The 19,319-nt window shown below is 40.4% G+C and overlaps 1 protein-coding gene across 4 annotated transcripts in view; it reads right to left on the bottom strand.

Annotated features, from left to right (window-relative positions):
* Positions 1–19,319, bottom strand: part of IPO11 (importin 11) — a 70,578-nt gene that overhangs the window by 46,900 nt on the left and 4,359 nt on the right. For all 4 annotated transcript variants that reach the window (XM_083576050.1, XM_083576048.1, XM_083576049.1 and 1 more), the window contains exons 2-12: positions 17,380–17,523; positions 13,011–13,111; positions 10,076–10,148; positions 8,462–8,665; positions 4,393–4,525; positions 3,228–3,286; positions 2,035–2,083; positions 1,215–1,285; positions 676–868; positions 407–559; positions 130–173 (exon numbers count right to left, since the gene is read on the bottom strand). In XM_083576050.1, the coding sequence (XP_083432176.1) occupies positions 130–173; positions 407–559; positions 676–868; positions 1,215–1,285; positions 2,035–2,083; positions 3,228–3,286; positions 4,393–4,525; positions 8,462–8,665; positions 10,076–10,148; positions 13,011–13,111; positions 17,380–17,517 (1,218 nt within the window). In that variant the 5' untranslated portion in view covers positions 17,518–17,523. The remainder of the gene's footprint in view (positions 1–129; positions 174–406; positions 560–675; positions 869–1,214; positions 1,286–2,034; positions 2,084–3,227; positions 3,287–4,392; positions 4,526–8,461; positions 8,666–10,075; positions 10,149–13,010; positions 13,112–17,379; positions 17,524–19,319) is intronic.

Raw genomic sequence — 19,319 nt, 5'->3', positions numbered from 1 at the left:
CAGAGGGTCCTGTCAGGACTATGTACATACAGTAACGTCTAAAATATGGATTGCATCCCAAAATGTCAAGTTTAATGTCCATATTCAAAGTAGTAAGATCTCTGCGTGAATTTTAAGCAGTATGCTTACCCTGATACTATATTTCCAAGAATCTCCACCTGTCTCTTCCACAGCTGCAACATAAAAGTAAATAATTTTTACACAATCAAGTACCTATTGTTTTTAAATTACGTATATTGGTTAAATAATAATGTGCAACTTTGTACATAAAAGGGCTTCTGGAATTAGTTAACAATCATACAACATTACACATGCTGCTAACATCAACATTATTCCTAGATAATAATGGAAAGTACGCATTGTACCTTAAACTAAAATTAGGCTGAAATAAATAACAGCTTCTTACTAAAGCCTTCTGGGTCTTCTTCCCACATTGTTAGCTCTTCCTCAGTTAGCAGGAAATACTGAGTGACCAGCCGCCTGCATATCTCTGTTAATGTTGGGTATGTGAAGAACGACACCTTTATCTTATGAGCTTCAAGAGTCTCAGGGCTGCTATCTGCAGTAAAATAGTTCACATGAAATAAATCCATAATTCATTAATCTATGTCCAAAAAGGAATAAATCACTATCAAGACTTATATAACATTTCAAAAATGAAAAGAGCCAAATTACCTTCCACATTTTTGGATGGCTTGTAAGCATAATTTTTGACTATCATCTTAATCAGATTCATGCACTGGACAATAAATCGCTCAAACACAACTCCTTTGCCAGCCTCTGTGAAAACATAGCTGACAGCAAATTCCAATGATCTCTGAATTAGAGGGGTGAATGAAAAAGGATGCTGGTCCAAGAAGTCTAAAAGCTAAAAAGCAAGGGGGACAGTAACAGGATTATCATAAGAGAAATACAGACCAAAAACACAATTGGTTAATAATAAGAGATAAATGAATAAGAAAGTGTATTACAAAAACCAAAAAAGCAATTGAAAACAGCTTGTTGATATAGTCAGATTTTTAGAATGATGAGTTGGATGTTCTGTGTCTGCCTCCATCCCAGGCCCTTCCCCTTCATTGTGATTTATTTATTCTGCTGAACTGATCCATTTTTTAAAAAGACAATATTAAAACTGACTAGTCCATGAAGCTAATTCACTAAGATTATTTGGCTGAAAATAATATAGTGAAATTTACCACTTTAGTGAAACTTACCACTTTAGTAAAAAGAATTATAGTCTTTTCTAGGCGATCTCTGCAGACATGATCTGCTTCTATACTTTTACCTGGAAACAACAGGGGGGGAAATTCAATTATTATTGACAGCCAAAGGAGAAGACATGCTTGTCTGTTGTAGTAAAAACGCAAAAAAGAAAAAAAGCCTTGTGACACCTTAAAGACTAACAGATTTATTGAAAACATAACCTTCCTTTTAAGTGGAACTGAAAAGTGCCATATTTTGTAAAGTAAACTTGGTGCCTCAGAATTAACAATATTCCAATTGAGCAAAATGCACATTTTAGGTACATAGAAGCTGTGATGTGATGAACAAAACACACTCAAGAGAAACATAATGTAAATAATGGATAGGAATTCGGATATTCCACATAGTTGCTGTAGTTGTGGCGAAGAGACTGAGCCAGGAAGTTTCCAGTTTGAATTTCAAAACCCATACATGCATTCTTGTGAACATCTTGGTTAAATGGCTTCTTTTTTTGCTGTTAACTGTTGCTAATATCCTTTGGTTAAGAAGCATTTGTCGTTTGGCAACAGAAACTAAACAGATATTCTCAGAAGCAAGATCCTCTGAGTTCAATGGGATTTACTCCCAAGTAAGCATGCATAGATCTTCAGCCTAAAACTGCAACCTTAAACTGACTAAGAAGCAAGTCTCTTTGGATACAGCAGAACACACTTCCAGCAAGCAGAGTATTGCACTGCATGACACATTTTTTCCCTGCTACCTCAGATGGCACTATTTATCTTGAGGTGTAAAATATAATCCATAAGGCGGGACAATACTTCAAATACTTACTGCACTCCAAAAATTGTTTCAACCGCTCAAATACTGCATGGAGAAATCCCTAGAAGATGTAAAAGCAACATTTTAAAGTACAAAAGGGTACAGAATTCCACATGTCAACCTATAAGCAATCATGCTTCTTTGTACAACATTATTACCTGCACTAAAAAGTATTTAATCAACATAATAGGTACTGGGGGACCTCTCCCCAACATATGTACATTTTTAACAAGCCTGCTATACGGCAGCATACTTCACATTCCTTTTGTACCTGTTGTCACTACCTTAAAAGTTTTCAGGAAAATCAAATCAAGTCAAATTCAATAAATAAATAAATAAATAAATAAAATTTATACCCCACCCATCTGGCTGGGTTTCCCCGGTCACTTTATCAAAAACACAACAAAACATTAAAAACTTCCCTAAACAGGGCTGCCTTCAGATGTCTTCAAAAAGTCAGATAGTTGTTTATTTCCTTGACATCTGGCATTCCACAGGGTGGGCACCACTACCGAAAAGGCCCTCTGCCTGGTTCCCTGAAGCCTCACTTCTTGCAGGGAGGGAACAGCCAGAAGGCCCTCGGAGCTCAGTGTCTAGGCTGAATGATGGGGGTGGAGATGCCACAATATGCTACAATGTGCTAGGTAAAGTTAAAAGTAAAAGACCCCTGACCATTAGGTCCAGTCGTGACCAACTCTGGGGTTGCGGCGTTCATCTCGTTTTATTGGCCGAGGTAGCCGGCGTACAGCTTCCGGGTCATGTGGCCAGCATGACTAAACCGCTTCTGGCGAACCAGAGCGCCACACGGAAACACCGTTTACCTTCCCGCCAGAGCGGTACCTGTTTATCTACTTGCACTTTGACGTGCTAGGTTGGCAGGAGCAGGGACCGAGCAAAGGGAGCTCACCCCGTCGGGGGGATTTGAACCGCCAATCTTCTGATCGGCAAGCCCAAGAGGCTCAGTGGTTTAGACCACAGCACCACCCGCATCCCTTTCACAATATGCTACGCTGATTCTAAACCTGCATGGCCAGGCATCCAAGGGGCACCCGTACAAGTATCAATTCCTAACTTCTGGCCAGACAAATCTTTTCTAGACATCCATTGTAATATTAACGCTGTCGCAGTTTGAAGATGAAATTTTAATCATAATGGGAAAGAAGGGGCGAGGCCCAATATAAAAATAAAGGATCCGCCTTGCTTACCATCACCTCTACGTTCCGATGAGGTTCCACAAACCCATGAACAGTCAATTTACGAAGCACTGAAAAATGAAGTAATGTTACTGCCCCATAAAATATTACTACTCCCATGAAAGCCACTCATGGTCTAATAGCCAACACAGTGAACAACCACTGCAGCAAAATGTTTCCATTTCTTAAAATATCAAACATTTCTTTAAAAAATAATAATCAAATAAACTGGAAGTTTTAAACATTTGGCTTCTCACTCTATCATGACATTGTTAATATTCCACTAATGAGTAAAACCAGCAGCAGATAAAAGAAAGAAAATCTAACAAAACCAGTTCCAAAGGGTCACAGAATATTTTGGTTGCTGTTTCAAGAAGAAGAAGAAGAAGAAGAAGAAGAAGAAGAAGAAGAAGAAGAAGAAGAAGAAGAGGAGGAGCTTGGATTTGATATCCCACTTTATCACTACCCGAAGGAGTCTCAAAGCTGCTAACATTCTCCTTTCCCTTCCTCTCCCACAACAAACACTCTGTGAGGTAAGCGGGGCTGAGAGACCTCAGAGAAGTGTGACTAGCCCAAGGTCACCCAGCAGCTGCATGTGGAGGAGCAGAGATGCGAACCCGGTTCCCCAGATTACGAATCTACCGCTCTTATCCACTACACCACACTGGCACACCACAAGAGCGAATACAATCTTTTCACCCACACTTCCATGTCTTAAAGCAGGAATCCAATATGCTCTTTCAATATTTTTATTATAAGCTGCGGCTCAAGACAAAACATGTATGCAAGTTGAAGCAAAGAGTGCCAAGAATATAATGAATGTGCAGTTTGGAACAAAGAGTGTTTGGATGGAACATCCTACCAGTATAAAATATGAATGGCTCAATTTTACCTGGCACTGTAGGAGAGACATACAAAATGCTCTTAGGAATCATGGGCTTTCAAAATTAACATAAATCTGTATTCCGAGACCAGTCTAGAAAAGCACCAACTGCTGGAAAGAATTTTGCATACCCCTCAGCAACCAGTGAATGACACCAATAAAATAAAATCTCTTATGATCCCCATGCAAATGCAACTCTCTGAAGACACAGAATGTCTTACTCCATTAGTAGAAAATTTGAAAGCCCACCTTACTGTGCACATTCATACTGATCTGACACATTTTGTTAATTACCTTTCAGTGATAAAAGAGTTCTTTCTAGCGAGTTGCTCACAGCAGTTTCATCTTTAGTACAAATCTGCTGAAGGAATGTATCTGTATGGTGATTCCACAGGGAACAGGTAAAGCTGTAAATTCCAGAAGCTAACTGCAATGTAAAAAAAAAAAATAAATTGCTAGTCAAAATAGTTCTTGTTAATGGAACACAGTGAACCAATCCAACTATATTAATCATGCCTAAATCCCATGGAAAGTAATGGCGTTTAAGGTAGTCAAGACTAACTTGTTCCAATGGATTTATTAGGACACAGCAGCACAATGCAAAGCACAATAAGTCTCAGTGAGCTCAAAGGCGTTTACTTTTTAATAAGTGTATTTTGGAATACAGCTTCACTCATGACTGTTTTAACTGAAACTGTTCTTAATAGTGTATTTTTTTACGGTGATGGAAAATCATCTATGGTGAAAAGCAGTTTATAAATATCAGAAATAAATATTTTAAAAAATAAAACAGTTCTGGTCTCGAAATATAATTAAGGATCCATAGATCATGTGCTCCTTTCTTCTCACTAAAGTCTCCTCTATGCCTTTAAGGGAACTACCTATCTTAACCACTGTTGAAACTAACCAGATCCCAAAAGTGGAATGCAAAACATGGTTGTGACGAGAATCAATTCCAATCACTTAACAATGGTTGAACATTTGGAGCTTTTACATAAATATGGAACAATCAGTTTGTTCTTAATCTGAAACAAGCCGAAGAAAATTATGCATATTCCTATGTACAAAGCAAATAAAATCTAGCCACATCCAGTCTCACACTGAGAGAAAATGTTTCCTTTTCAACAGAATTGAGACAAACATCAGTGTATGTGAATACTTCTACTGAGTTTGGCATTTTACTAAACTCACTGGCAGACTTTGTCCCAGTTCAGATCATCATAAACCATGTGGTTTTGATGATCAGCAATGAACCATGGTGAGCCTTGGCCTTTAACACTCCCCCTTCCCCACTCCTCTGCAGGTAAGAGGAGAGTGAAAGGTTCCAATTGCAGTTTTAAAGCAAACCACAATTTTGACTCACATATGAACTCTTGAGAGTCCCATGGACTGCAAGAAGATCAAACCTCTCCATTCTGAAGGAAATCAGCCCTGAGTGCTCACTGGAAGGACAGATCCTGAAGCTGAGGCTCCACTACTTTGGCCACCTCATGAGAAGAGAAGACTCCCTGGAAAAGACCCTGATGTTGGGGAAAATGGAGGGCACAAGGAGAAGGGGACGACAGAGGACGAGATGGTTGGATAGTGTTCTCGAAGCTACCAGCATGAGTTTGACCAAACTGCGGGAGGCAGTGGAAGACAGGAGTGCCAGGCATGCTCTGGTCCATGGAGTCACGAAGAGTCGGACACGACTAAACGACTAAACAACAAAATGAATTCAGGGAGTTGAGGTTTGTTCTAAACATCATCAGTTAAAACAGTATCAGGATCAAACTTGATATTCTGTTTTGTTTTAACTGTACTTGATCAGAACAATCCACAGTTCCTTGAGTTTTGTGCCACCGTGGCTTGTTCTTAAAGTGAAAGCTCAGCTGTCTAACCTGCAAAGGGGTGGCGATGAGGAGTATGGAAGTGCAAGGCTAACCATGGTTTGTGACACGAAGTTGTGGCTTGCTCTGTCCTGTCACATATGAAGGAGGAAAGGTGAACACATGGTTCTCAATCATCTAAGCTATGATTATCTGAACTGGGCCTTTGCCGTTAAGATTTCAGTAATGTACACAATGACACACACAGAACTCAGACGTTAACATATACATTTCCGAAGATGAGCCTATATGCTGTACTATGAAAACAGCTGTAGTGATTAGCAAAATGTACACGACAAAGTACAAGCTTGTCCTTAAACAAGCTGAAAAAATATTCCGGGTATAAGCATTGTGTTAAAACTATGATAATGACAGAAACACAGCTAAGCAAAATTCAAATTAATTAAACTTCCCTCAGAACACTGCAAGATGGAGACAGATGGCTGTAAATTAAAAAAAATGTTGTGCAAGTACTTTTGTTTCAGACATAACCCAATTTGTCTTAAAATGCAATTGCTTTTCCAGAAAATAGATTGGTTTTCTTTTTATTCTGCAGGAATATCAGCATGCTTTCTACATATCAAAGATTCTACACACACCCTCTCATGGGAGGAAGCCCCATCTGCTGTCCTGTACATTGTGCTCCAGACTGTTCAATATCACTGCCCTTAAAAAATGTTTATGTATTCCCACTGTAAACCTTTGTGTTGGGCTCATCAAAATTAAGCTTCTTGCATGGGGTTTATGATTTCAAAAAAGTACAGTTAAAGAAATATAAAGCCAGAGAAAAGGCTTGTTTTAGTCCCCAAATAACAGAACAGGATCATAAGCTCTCATACAATATCATAACTATTAATGCTTAATTCAGATCCACGTCGCAGTTTCTATTAAATAGAAAAAGATCACCTTTACTAGTATGATGTGTGTAAGAATATTTAAACCTGGCTTGTTTTCCTTAGTTATGCTGCATCTGAATCTAAACCATGACTGAGGACTGCCTGCAAAGTAAGATGTGTACTTTGGTTGAATACACACCACACATTTAAAACACACACACCCTGTTAGAAATCCTGTAAACTGTAGTTTACCCCTTACAGAGCCACAAATTTCCAACACCCTTAACAAGCTGGTTCCCAGGATTCTTGAGGCGAGAGAATGTTCTTTAAATGTATGGTGTGTATGAAGTTCAAGATCTGAAGACGATTTATTTAGCTATTCATTTAAAATGTTTTAGGCTGCTTTTCTAGTTAAGAAACACCAGGTATATTAGAAAGAAAAGGGTGCGTCCTTACATACATAACAAATAAAATCCAAATACATTCACCCCTACCCTGAAATAATGCATGCCTTCCCATTTCTCTTAGCAGCAATTGTAAAGCGCACTGAGGGTTTTGTGCGCCGTCTCCTCCCAATTCCATTTCAACAGCCTTTTCCTTTTAAAGCCCTAAACGGCCTTGGTCCAGTATATCTGAAGGAGCATCTCCACCTCCATCATTCTGCCCGGACACTGAAGTCCAGCGCCGAGGGCCTTCTGACGGTTCCCTCACTGCAAGAAGCCAAGTTACGGGGAACCAGGCAGAGGGCCTTCTCGGTAGTGGCACCCGCCCTGTGGAATGCCCTCCCACCAGATGTCAAGGAGAAAAATATCTACCAAACTTTTAGAAGACATCTAAAGGCAGCCCTGTTTAGGGAGGCTTTTAATGTTTAATGTGTTACTGTGTTTTAGTGTTTGCTGGAAGCCGCCCAGAGTGGCTGGGGAAACCCAGCCAGATAGGCAGGGTATAAATAATATATTATTATTATTATTGTTGTTATTATTATTATTATAACAGCAACCGTGGCATTATGTCTGCAGTAAGGGAAAAAACTTAACAGTTGAACAGAAAATGATAGTTTGAAGCTGGTTTCAAATGATGGCTTATAGCTAGCTGCTGGTTTACGTTAACCAAGGTGCAGACACAATTTTATTTATTTGTTACATTTATATCTCCTTCAACCCATTTTATCCTCACAATCCTGTGTGGTAGGTAAAGTTGAGAGACAATGACTGGCCCAAGATCACCCACAGAGCTTCATGGCTGAGTGGAGATTTGACCCTGGTCTACGACGGTCTAGGCCGGTGCTTTAACCACTAGATCATGACAGTGGAAGTAGGGGGATTCAACAGTAGAGGAGGAGGTTGGATATTTTCATCGTGGTCAGGAGACTGGGAAACATTACATTAAATTGACTGAGTTGTCTGATACTGTGCTGTAAAGAAGCGCTTGATCAAAACGACACGTTTTGCCAGCAGGCTGTCATCAACTACAACAAAGGTTAAAAAGAAATACTTTCAAACTGGAGTTCCCTTGGGCAGCAGCTTCCTGTGTTCCCAGTTGCATGCGGCTGTCATATTACTCTCTTCTAAAATGCGCGGATCAGAAGAAATGAAATAGCATGCCTCATAGGAGAATCTAATCTGACTCAAAGACTGCATTATTGGAAGGGATACTTACATCATAGAAAAGTTTTCTATCTGCAGCAAGCCGTTTAGATGCCAAAGTCTTTGTGACGTGGTAGAAGGTAAGTAGAGCTCTGTGCTGTCGAAGATCATCTTGAATTTTAACAGATTCGACAAGAGTGGGAATAAGTTCCGGCCACTGCCTAGGGCAATCCAGCCTCGCGACTTTGGCAATCAACACAGAAATCTGAGTGGCAATCTGCAAAGGCAACCAAAGGAAACACAGTTAAGACAGCAGGCGTATGATGGCCACAATCCAAAAGGGAGTCAGTCCTGGTTAAAGTGACTGGTTTCCATTTTAAATAGCCTCACACATCTGATGAAATTTCAGCCAACATTTTGCAAAGCTGATAAATTAACTCAATTCAAAATTTAAGATTTAAGAACAAGGAATGTTCCCGTTCACTTTTCCAATCAGTCATTCCTTTCCCGCTCTGATCCAGTTTCCTATTTCCACTGTGCCAGAAGTCAGTCAGTATTCTATGGCCACTGAGCATGCTCAGTCCTCATGGGGTCTTTTGGGGTCTCCCCAGCTCATAGGATTTTTTCCTTCCTCATCTGGTAAGTCTATTGAGTCCAGCATCCTGTTTTCACAGTCAGTGGTCAACCAAGCACCTATGGGAAGCCTGTCAGAAGCACCTGAGCACAACAGCACTCTCCTGACCTGTGATTCCCCCAAAAAATGATATTCAGAGGCATATTGCCTCTGACTGTGGAGGTAGAACATAGCCTTCAGGGCTAGTAGCCACCAGTAATCTTATCCTCCATGAATTTAAAAGCCATCTAAGCCGCTGGCAATCACTATTCTTGTGGGAGTAAATTCCACAATTTATCTACATAGACAAACCTCAAACACTCAGCTTCAGGAAATGTCCATGAGTTGTAGCATTATAAGAACTTATCTCTACCCACTTTCTGTACACCATGAATAATTGTATACACTTTTGTTATGTTGCCTCTTACATGACTTTTCTCAAAACTGAAAAGCCCCAAATTTTGTAACCTTTCCTCATAAGGGAACTGCCCCACCCCCTTAATAATTTTGGTTGCCTTTTCTGTAAGAGTCTTTAAAGGGCCACAAGACTCTTGCCTATCTTTGCTCCAACAAACTTCACACTCAACTATCTCCAGCTTGAACACTTTATCATCTTGCCCATCTCTCCCCACAGATAAGGCTGTGTTGTCCCACATTTAATTGTCCAGAATTGCACCTAACACCTGACAGCTACCGCTTTCTCAGATCAGGTGATAAATCTGATAAAAGTAGGCTGTCATCCTGCAAATAAGCCACTTAGATGCTAAGGTTTTGTTCTGCCGACAATTCTACTGAAAATTAGGAACAGAAAACGAAGAGTAAAAATGATTAACCTTACAAATCTCTGACTTGTCTTCTCATGCACAATGGATACACTTGCCGACTATGCTAATCTACCACCATTAATAATATCATCTCTCTGAGACTTAGCAGGAATTATTTCTTCATTTAATAGGCCTCTTTCATAAAAAAACAATAATCCCAAAACCACTTAATTCTAATGTTAAACTTTAAAATTACAAAATACAGCCTTACAAGTGTTAATATGATTTTTTTTTAATAATAATCACTAACCTGATTTATTGGCTCATTGAAATTGGCAATAAGCCCTGCACGTAATGTAGATTTCTCCTCTTCTGAAAGAGCACTGTTTTTAAAGAAATAAATACACATAATAGATGCAACTTCTCATTTCTTACTATCTAAACGTTTTGAGAGTTTCTTCTACTTAGCAAGAATACTGGAAGAATGACACATGTTTTCTAGTAATGGTTGAGACAAGCCTAAAGTCTACAGATTGGAAAGAAAATAGCTATTAGCACTATTCTGCAGACTTGTACAAGAGCTTGCATAAGTGTTGACGCAAGAGGTTCCACTGCAGTTCTTACATGTTTCCTGCTCAAGCTGAAGAATATAAGTTGGGTGTAGTTCCACTTTTCTCCTGGAATAGCAGCAAGAGTAAAACAGTCCTTCCAGAAGTGGAAGATACCTTCGGATCCAACTGTATGATACCCAAGGAGGAATGCACAGGTTCCGCTTGCTTTGCTCATATAGGTCAGCAAGTGAGAATAAAAGCTGAATCTTTATTTTGGAACTTATTATTGATGTAGAAATTGTTCACTTTGGTTGTGTATTTTTGAAGTTTCGGTTATGACTATGTTATGTTTGTAGTTATGTACAGTGGTATCTCGGTTTTTGAATGTCTCCGCTGACAAACGTTTTGGAACTCTCAATGCTGTAAACCCGGAAGTAAATGCTTCGGTTTTTGAACACGTCCCAGAAGTCACAGGAAACGTGGCTTCTGCTGTGTGTGAGATCCTGAAGCCTAGCTGTCGGGCTATTGAGTTTCGGTTTTTGAATGTTTCGGAACTCGAACAATCTTCCAGAACGGATTACATTAGAAAACCGAGGTACCACTGTTATTGTTTATATGTTGTAAGCCACTTTGAGCCTGCTTTTAACTTTGGAAAGGCCACATACAAATAATATGATTGTTTGATTAACTGAAGAGACAGTTGAAAAGTTTTACATTTTTTCAGTAATCTGTAACATAATGAAGTTGATAAAAAGCTTAATTATTCAAGAGGCCAGTCTCTCTTTCTTTCCTGGGCTATGTCCGCAAACTTTCGCACAAAAGACTCAGATGAATTTTAAAATCAGATGGCAATGTGGAATAAGGCGTAGCTGCTATTGAGAAAGAAACTTCCACTCTATGTGGCTCTCCCCTTATTTTTCTCAGGATCGTAGCTAAGAAACCAAGCTTTCAAAAACCATCAAAGTATTTTAGGAATTTAACTAGCATTAGGGGTCATATTTAAATGTTAGCATTAAGAAATGTTTCTGTGCCATGTATAAATACATTTGTGGAAGACCATGGGGAATTAAGAGATTTGTCACTTTTTAGGCAAGTGGAACATTTTTCCAACTGTGAAAATGCATAACACAACAGAAAATGGAAAAGGATACATTCACCTTACAGGTATAACCAGGTGCAATATTTGCTAAAGTACTTAAAGCATAAGGGTTTGTGTGGATATTGAAAATGGAAAAACTAAAACAAAGAAGCCTTTTGGAAGCTGTTCATGTGATGCAATACTGACATCTGCAGGAATGTAGAAGTGATCTTTATTCCCCACACAGGAGTGTCACACAATCAGGTTTATAATTTAGCCATTTTCCTCCACCACTAAAAAAATCTGATTACTTAGATAACATTTGTGAAGCTATCTAAACCCATGAAATAAGATAAATAAATTCTATGTAGTAATAAAATATATTTGCACCAAGTTCTAGAACTACCTTCAGAAAATCTCAGAATTCTTCTACCAACATATTTCCCCCATATACATGTCACAAATTAAGTTAAAAATGCATGAAGTTGCATTAAATATTTAGTCCTACGAAAGATACCAACCTAAAGTTATAGGAACTGATGAAAACAAGGATGTAAAAAACAAACAGGAGAAGCTAATTTTCATTTATTAACAAAATGTAAAAACTACTTCATCAAAGAATTCTCCAAACAGCATACAAATACAGTTGCAGGGAAAAAATGGTTAAAATCCACAAAGCAATTTAAAGCAAAGATACATAATCATTAAAAACACAGATAAAAATCAATGAAACTTTAAGAAAAATATATAAGCAATAAAATCATAGGATTGCCAAAACAGAAAAGTTTTCAACGAATGTCTAAAAGAATATAATGATGGCATTTGCCTAATGTCTCTGCAGCAATTTCCCCCTGCCCCTACCCCTGTATTAAACATGGCACAGGCTTGCATCAGTGCAGTCGTAACCAGAGCTTATTGTTAACTTGGGTTTGAAGTTGGTGTCCAAACCCTTTGTAAAAGCAAGCCCTAATTATTGTCAGCCATTGATCTCCACACAAGTCTTAACACCGGTTCAGAACAGAAAGAGCTAGAGAATTCTGAAGTGAATAGAGGAATCTCTCCCTTGGTAAACTGCATAAAGGGATATACAGGATAGGCTATAAAGCAGGGGTTGGCAAGCTTACCAAATGATGGGCCGGCCCACGTTCCATCCGTCGGAGGATGGGCTGGAGCGTGTGTGCACACGCACTCTTCTGGGTCGGAGGAGCGCCCGTGCGCACACACTATTTCTGGTGCTCCTCTGACCCAGATGTGCACCAGAAATAGCATGCGCATATGCGCACGGGCGCTTCTCCGTCCTGCATGTGTGCGCACATGCTATTTCTAGCTCACATCCAGGTCAGAGGAGCACCCATGCACACGTGCACAGGCGCCATCAACCCGCATGTCGGTCCCTGCACCACACCGCGGCAGTAAGAGCAGGCGGCGGGGGGCTGCAGGGGTCACCATGGGCTGGATAGACAAGCCCCATGGGTCGCTACCAGCCTATGGGCGTTAGGTTGCCGACCCCTGATATAAAGTCTTCAATCTGGTCTGAACCACAAACGTTTCTCATAACTGCAACTTTTAAAAGAATATATATAGCAAAATAAGAGCAAAGTGAATGTGTTCCTTACTGCGGTGCCACACGTCTCCAATAGCGGTCAATTCCATTTTTGAAGTAAAGCACAGCTAACCACCTCACATTTACATCCAAGGTGTGATTTGTGAAGATATTCTGGAAGAGAAGTGGAGAGTTAAACATAGCGCTCTCTCTCTATAGTACACATCATTTTAGCACTGGAGAATGGCATAATGGTTGGAAGCCTCCATATTATACTAAACTGTGTTAACAGAAAATAAGGTTTTAATAAAAGCAATATTGGATATAATGTGAATTTAGTCAATCTTTGACCAGGAAATACATAATCTGCTTTTACTTTTTAGCCTGACCCCCAGCAGAAGAATATGCAGAGTTTAAGCACTGTATTTTTTTTTTAATGTAAGTTGCTATAAGCCACTCAATAACTCTGGGAAGAGAATGTCTGAGCACATGGCATAGGCTGGGGAAAGCAATGGAGAGCCCCAGTCTCTGCCTCATTCCTCACTCATATTACAGATGCCTACTGTAATTAATATCCAATCTACTGCAGTGGCGTTTAAAAGGGCTGGGGGGACTCTATAATGGAAACCAATTCATACTGGATGTTGCCAAAGCAATAAGGCCAACACTTTCATTCCCTTCCTCATTCAACATCATCAACAAGCTGGTTTATGTTCTCTCCCGGCCATCATGTTTTAATGGACACAACACTGGACTAATCCCAAAAACTAGATCAACTACAAGCATCTCAGTGTGAAGTGGAATTTTCCCAGGCTGTAAGCTCTGCAGTGAAGCACTAGCTGCCTGTTGGCTTTTGAAGACACAGCAGTGTAGATGCAGCCTATGCATCCATCCACTATATAAACACACATGAGAAGGATGGAAACATACCCCAGTTCTCATACAAGCAACCGCAAATAAATTCCTATCAAATGTGGCAAAAATAGGCCCAATATCCAGCACTTTCAAATCAGAAGGCAGAATTATCAAAAGACCTTTAGTCTGCACATCAAAAGGAGAGAACATAGACATTATTCAGCAAAATGAGCAAGCTTTGTTAAACAAATTCAGAGGCCTGCTTCAGGCTACAGTACCTTGGCATATTAAGCTCTCTTTCTCACACAGCCCCTTCAGAACATTTGTCATTAAACTGGGAAGTCTCTTATTAACCACAGCTTCATGTTTCATTCAAACCGGGAAACTATTGTTACTTGCTCCTGAACAAGCCAAGATCTTAAACGATGGTTTGAAGTTAAGATCCTGACTTATAAGGAAGCTCACAGCACTCAGTAATTAGTAACAGTAGGGCTGAGATCGCCACCATCCATTTCATCAATTTGCCTAATGAAATAACAGAATTAAGGACAGGATTGCTAACATTAGGATTCTTGCACACAGAGACCAAGATAACACTTAAAATATGCTAGGGCTTCTGACTTTTCATGGTTAATGATAACCAAGCAACACACTAGTATATGCTGCCCAATTGCTCTCACTTCACTCTTCCCCTGGTATGAGTGGGAATAACAAACCATGAAGACTTGGCTACCTTGGCACTTAAATAAAGATCATAGTATACTAACAAGTCAGAGTCCATGAAAGCAAAATGGCTTAAGGATGACTAGTAAATGGGGTATTGTTAGGCAGAAACAAGCCACAATCCCTGGTTTGGATGCAATGTAAAGTCAAGACTTCCTTGTTTATTTATATCCAATTTTCAAGGAGCAAGAGAGCAGCATGCACCAGCTGTTTATCATTATGTCTGCATGCAGTGAGGTGTATGATTCTAAATTCTGTCTTTTATATAACATTGCTAAAAATTAATATTCCACGCCATCAGCTATCACATCAATAAATCATCTGTCCAAACTCTGTTTCCATCTTATGAAATGTGAGCCACGTTAAATTCTTATTCAATTAAATGAATTAACATAAGTAGCCTTGGGGCTGCTCTTAATTAGAAGAGGTAGAAATACATTCAAATTTTAAGGTTTGAGGGCAAATTCAGCTTTGTTAATTGGAAACAAATAAATTCCCTTATTTGCTGGAAAGTACTTACCATATTTTTCACCCCATAGGACGCACCTAGGTTTTTTTTGGGGGGGGGAGATAAAGAAAAAAAAGTTTCCCCCCCCCAGGCACGGGGCTGGCGTGGGGGAAGCCCCCAGAACAGCCTGCTATCCGCAAGCCTAGGGAGCCGCGCCCGAGGCTTCGGAATGCAGGCAGCTCTGCGCAACTCTACAGAGCCCGGCGCGGCTTGGCGCCGGGCTCCGGAGGGTCGCGCAGCGCTGCGCGGACCCCGGGAGGGCAGGCAGCGCTGCGCGACCCTCCGGAGGCCGGCGCGGCTTGGCGCCGGGCTCTGGAGGGTTGCGCAGAGCTTCCTGAAGCCTGGAGAGCGAGAGGCTCTCGCTCTCCAGGCTTCAGCGATTGCCTGTATTCACCCCATAGGACGCACCCACATTTCCCCTTCATTTTTGGAGGGGAAAAAGTGCGTCCTATAGGGTGAAAAATACGGTAGGTCAGATGTAAACTAGAAAAGCAAGTGTGCTTCTTTCCTCACCTTCGGTTTTTGCAACTGTAGGTTTTTGTTTCACACAAGGAGTATCTAAATATGCAGGAAAGACTGGCCATGTTTACACATAATGCTAAGAGAGGATCTGCCAACCTAGTGCCCTCCAGCAGTTTTGGACTACAACTCCCATCAGCCCCAGCCAGGACACCCTTGTTAGCTGAGGCTGATGGAAGTTGCAGTCCAAAACAGCTGGAGGGCACCAGGTAGGAGAAGGCTGTGCAAGCAGCCAAATACTTCTGCTTCCCTCCTCCTTTCCAAAAGAGCTGAACTCAGCATTATGTCTGAACCTGAGACCACAGTTTGCTTTGGCAAACAAACTGCAACCGCAAGCCAACTTGAAGCCATGGCCTTGACACTGGCTTAGCAATAACGATGTGTCAGGGCAAAGCAAGCCAGGAGCTTATGTTTTGATGCAACACTGTACCCTCTACATGGTCTGTGGACCCACTTGCAGAACAGAGGAGTGAAGCTGGAAAGCTCAGACTTTGTGCACTAGCCCACAAAGCACTGTCTAATAAACCATAAGTTGTGGTTTAGTTTTACATGCAAGCGGAGCCACTGTGCCACTTGCTATTCATGCCGATTTCAATGAACACCGCATCTGCTGAACTTCTGAAGCCCAGTGTTCTATTTCAGGTCTGCCTGGACATGCTCACTGCTGATCCCTAGATGAGGCAGGTGTATTCTGAATTTCAAGGGGTGTAAAAGAAAGTTACTGTTTTCAGACTTAAAATTATCCCCCCTTTGATATCTCTGTCAGTGAATGAGTGAGGTCCAAGCATCGTATATAGATATAATAGATATATGTAGAAATAATGCCAATATGTACTGAGCCACAATTCTATGCACACTTGCCTGGCAGTAAGCCCCACTGAAGGCACGGGGACTTGCTTATGTGTAAACATGTGCAGAATTGCACTGCTACCCACCCTCTTGTTCCTTAGCTTCAAGGCCCATGTAAGTCTTATCAAGGAATCATAGCATCGTAAGAGTTGGAAGGCACCCAAGGCTCATCCACTCCAACCCTCTGAATTGCAGGAATCTCAGCTGAAGCACCAATGACAGATGGCCATCCAGCCTCTGCTTAAAAACCTCCAAGGAGCGTCCACAACCTCTTGAGGGAGTCTGTCTCACTGTCGAACAGCTCTAACTGCCAGAAAGTTTTTCCATGTGTTTAGTTGGAATCTCCTTTCTTGTAACTTGAAGCCATTGGTTCGAGTCCTACCCTCCAGAGCAGGCGAAAATAAGCTTGTTCCCCATTCCATGTGGCAGACCATAAGATATTTGGAGGTGGCTATCATATCTCCTCTGGGTCTCCTCTTTTCCAGATTAAACATACCCAGCCTTGAAGAAGAGGATGGTGTCATATTGAGTGGAGAGGTAGAGGAAAGAGAAGTCCCGAGCCCCCTTGCCTGTGACTGTGTCAGCCTCAAACCTTACAATAAGTTAGGAAGCCTCCCATCACCGCCACTTTGCCCACTTCCTATCCAGTCCACAAATGGCAGGCATTTAACAGTTACTTATAATGCTCCAAAGCAGCAGGAGTGGACTGCAGGTATCCTGTAAATCTGCAAAAACAAATAATTAAATTCTGCATCTCAGTTGGTGGACCTTGAGGTTCTAGTAAAAAGACAAAATAGCTTCCATAAGCCCTAATGTCTACCTTCCCCAATGCTTAAACTCTGCTGAAAATTGATTAACTGCTAAAAGAAACAGCACCTTTGCCTTTTAAAAAAATAAATACACTGGGGTGAGAAATATATATCTTGACCAAGAAAGAAGTCAGAGGAGTGAAGGGGAAAAAAGGAAGCAATAATGACTTAAGACTTACCAACAATACTGAATAGAACCCTGGTTGTGTCTCCCACTGTTTCAGTTGTTCCTCGGCTGGTTTCAGCACAACGGTATCTTGACTGGTGGCTTGGGTCAAGACCTGAAGAACAATGCTACTGGCACTATTGAGATCCATGAAAATCTGCCAAAGATATTTCAAGAGAAACCCATTGGCATAAGTATATACACTATTTAACTATTCTATATTGCAGCATTCAAAATTCGCCAGGCACAATTTGCACCTGACTATTGACTACTTGCGACCAAGTGAAGCTGCCTTGGTGCCAGGATAGCGCCTGACGTCTCCACCATCTGGAGGTGCATGCCTGGGGATCCCTGGATCTTGACTGTTTTCACACACTAGGAACACATCCTGTAGAATTCTATCCATGATCTCTTATCTGCACAATTAGAATAAATTTCAGGAACCAAAAAGTCATACTAAAAAATACAATTTTCAAGTTGTCTTGCCCAAAAATGGCAACTAGACATTCCTGTTTGGTGACTAACCCTAGTTTAAGGAGCCATTTGCTGCCTAGCTTATATATCTGAGTTTCCATATGGCAACTTCACCTGTTACTGTATTTGGAAATTTAAGTATTCACCGAACCCAAGACTTTGAATCAATATTTAATTGAACCACTATATATCACCTGAAGACTGAGAATATAGAGTGGAAGCCAACATTAGACATGCTTACTGTAGACTTGTTGAAATCCATGGATACATATATGATACTGCTTTAAATGTAAGGTACAGATGGGGCATTGGTTTAATTCCACAAAGACAAATAATACGTGCATTTTTTAAGAACTGGAGTCACACATATTAAAGAGAAAATAAGCAAACAATTCAAGTTTCCCTCATAGCAAGAAACCTCTGAAACACTGAAACATACTACACCACTTAACACTTCTCTGTCATTCCATGAAATGTTCAAGGTCGCTAACAAATATGAAAAGCATTTACAAATACCAATAATTTTTTTTTAAAAAATGCTCTCCTCCAAAGCACAATACACAGAGCAAAATCTGAATCAGAAGCAGCTGCCTCAACTCCAAAAACAACAAACAGAAATCTTACCCATTTATACAATTACAATATCAAATGCTTTCCCTGTTCCATTTTCTTAAGGAAACTACAGTGGTACCTCTGGTTATGTACTTAATTCGTTCCGGAGGTCCGTTCTTAACCTGAAACTGTTCTTAACCTGAAGCACCACTTTAGCTAATGGGGCCTCCCACTGCCGCTGCCTGATTCCTGTTCTCATCCTGAAGCAAAGTTCTTAACCTGAGGTACTATTTCTGGGTTAGCGGAGTCTGTAACCTGAAGCGTATGTAACCCGAGGTACAACTGTAGTTCCATTTATAATTTCTCAGCTCCCAATCTGCTCTCAAAATGTTCTACGTTTCAATGAAAGCCTGGACTGTAGAACTTCAGCATTAAACACACAGAAGGAGGAATTTTCCAGGCATATTTGCATTCTTTTAGGCATCTGTTTCAGTGGGCACAAAAAAGCAATTCTGCTGAACAGATAATTGTAATTAGTTATTTTTCACAGAACATAAATTTGTTCTCAAAAGTCTTCCCCTTTTTAAATGTGAATTACAGTGACCCAACTATCTGATTACAAATAAACAGAAATAATAGAACCTCAATGTTTCATTAACAAGATTGCAAAAATACAACTTTGTCAAATTTAGAAGGGAAAACAATTTTAGCATAATTAAAAGTAAACTGGGAAGCAAACAAAACTGTCCTACTAGGCTCACAAAGTATACAAAAGGCAAACATTTACAGAAAACTATCCCAAAACGTTATGCAAGCTTTCTTATTTATACCTCTATACTGTTGAAGCAAGTACTACCTGAGTTCAATGAGATGTATTCTCAGGTGACTATGCACACATCTGCAGTTGTGTAGGGCCTGTGTGTGTAG

The sequence above is a fragment of the Podarcis filfolensis genome, assembly GCF_964270895.1.
Source record: "Podarcis filfolensis genome assembly, chromosome: 11".
Taxonomy (NCBI): domain Eukaryota; kingdom Metazoa; phylum Chordata; class Lepidosauria; order Squamata; family Lacertidae; genus Podarcis; species Podarcis filfolensis.
The sequence above is the reverse complement of the archived record's forward strand: the minus strand, read 5'-3'. Positions and strand labels throughout refer to the sequence as shown.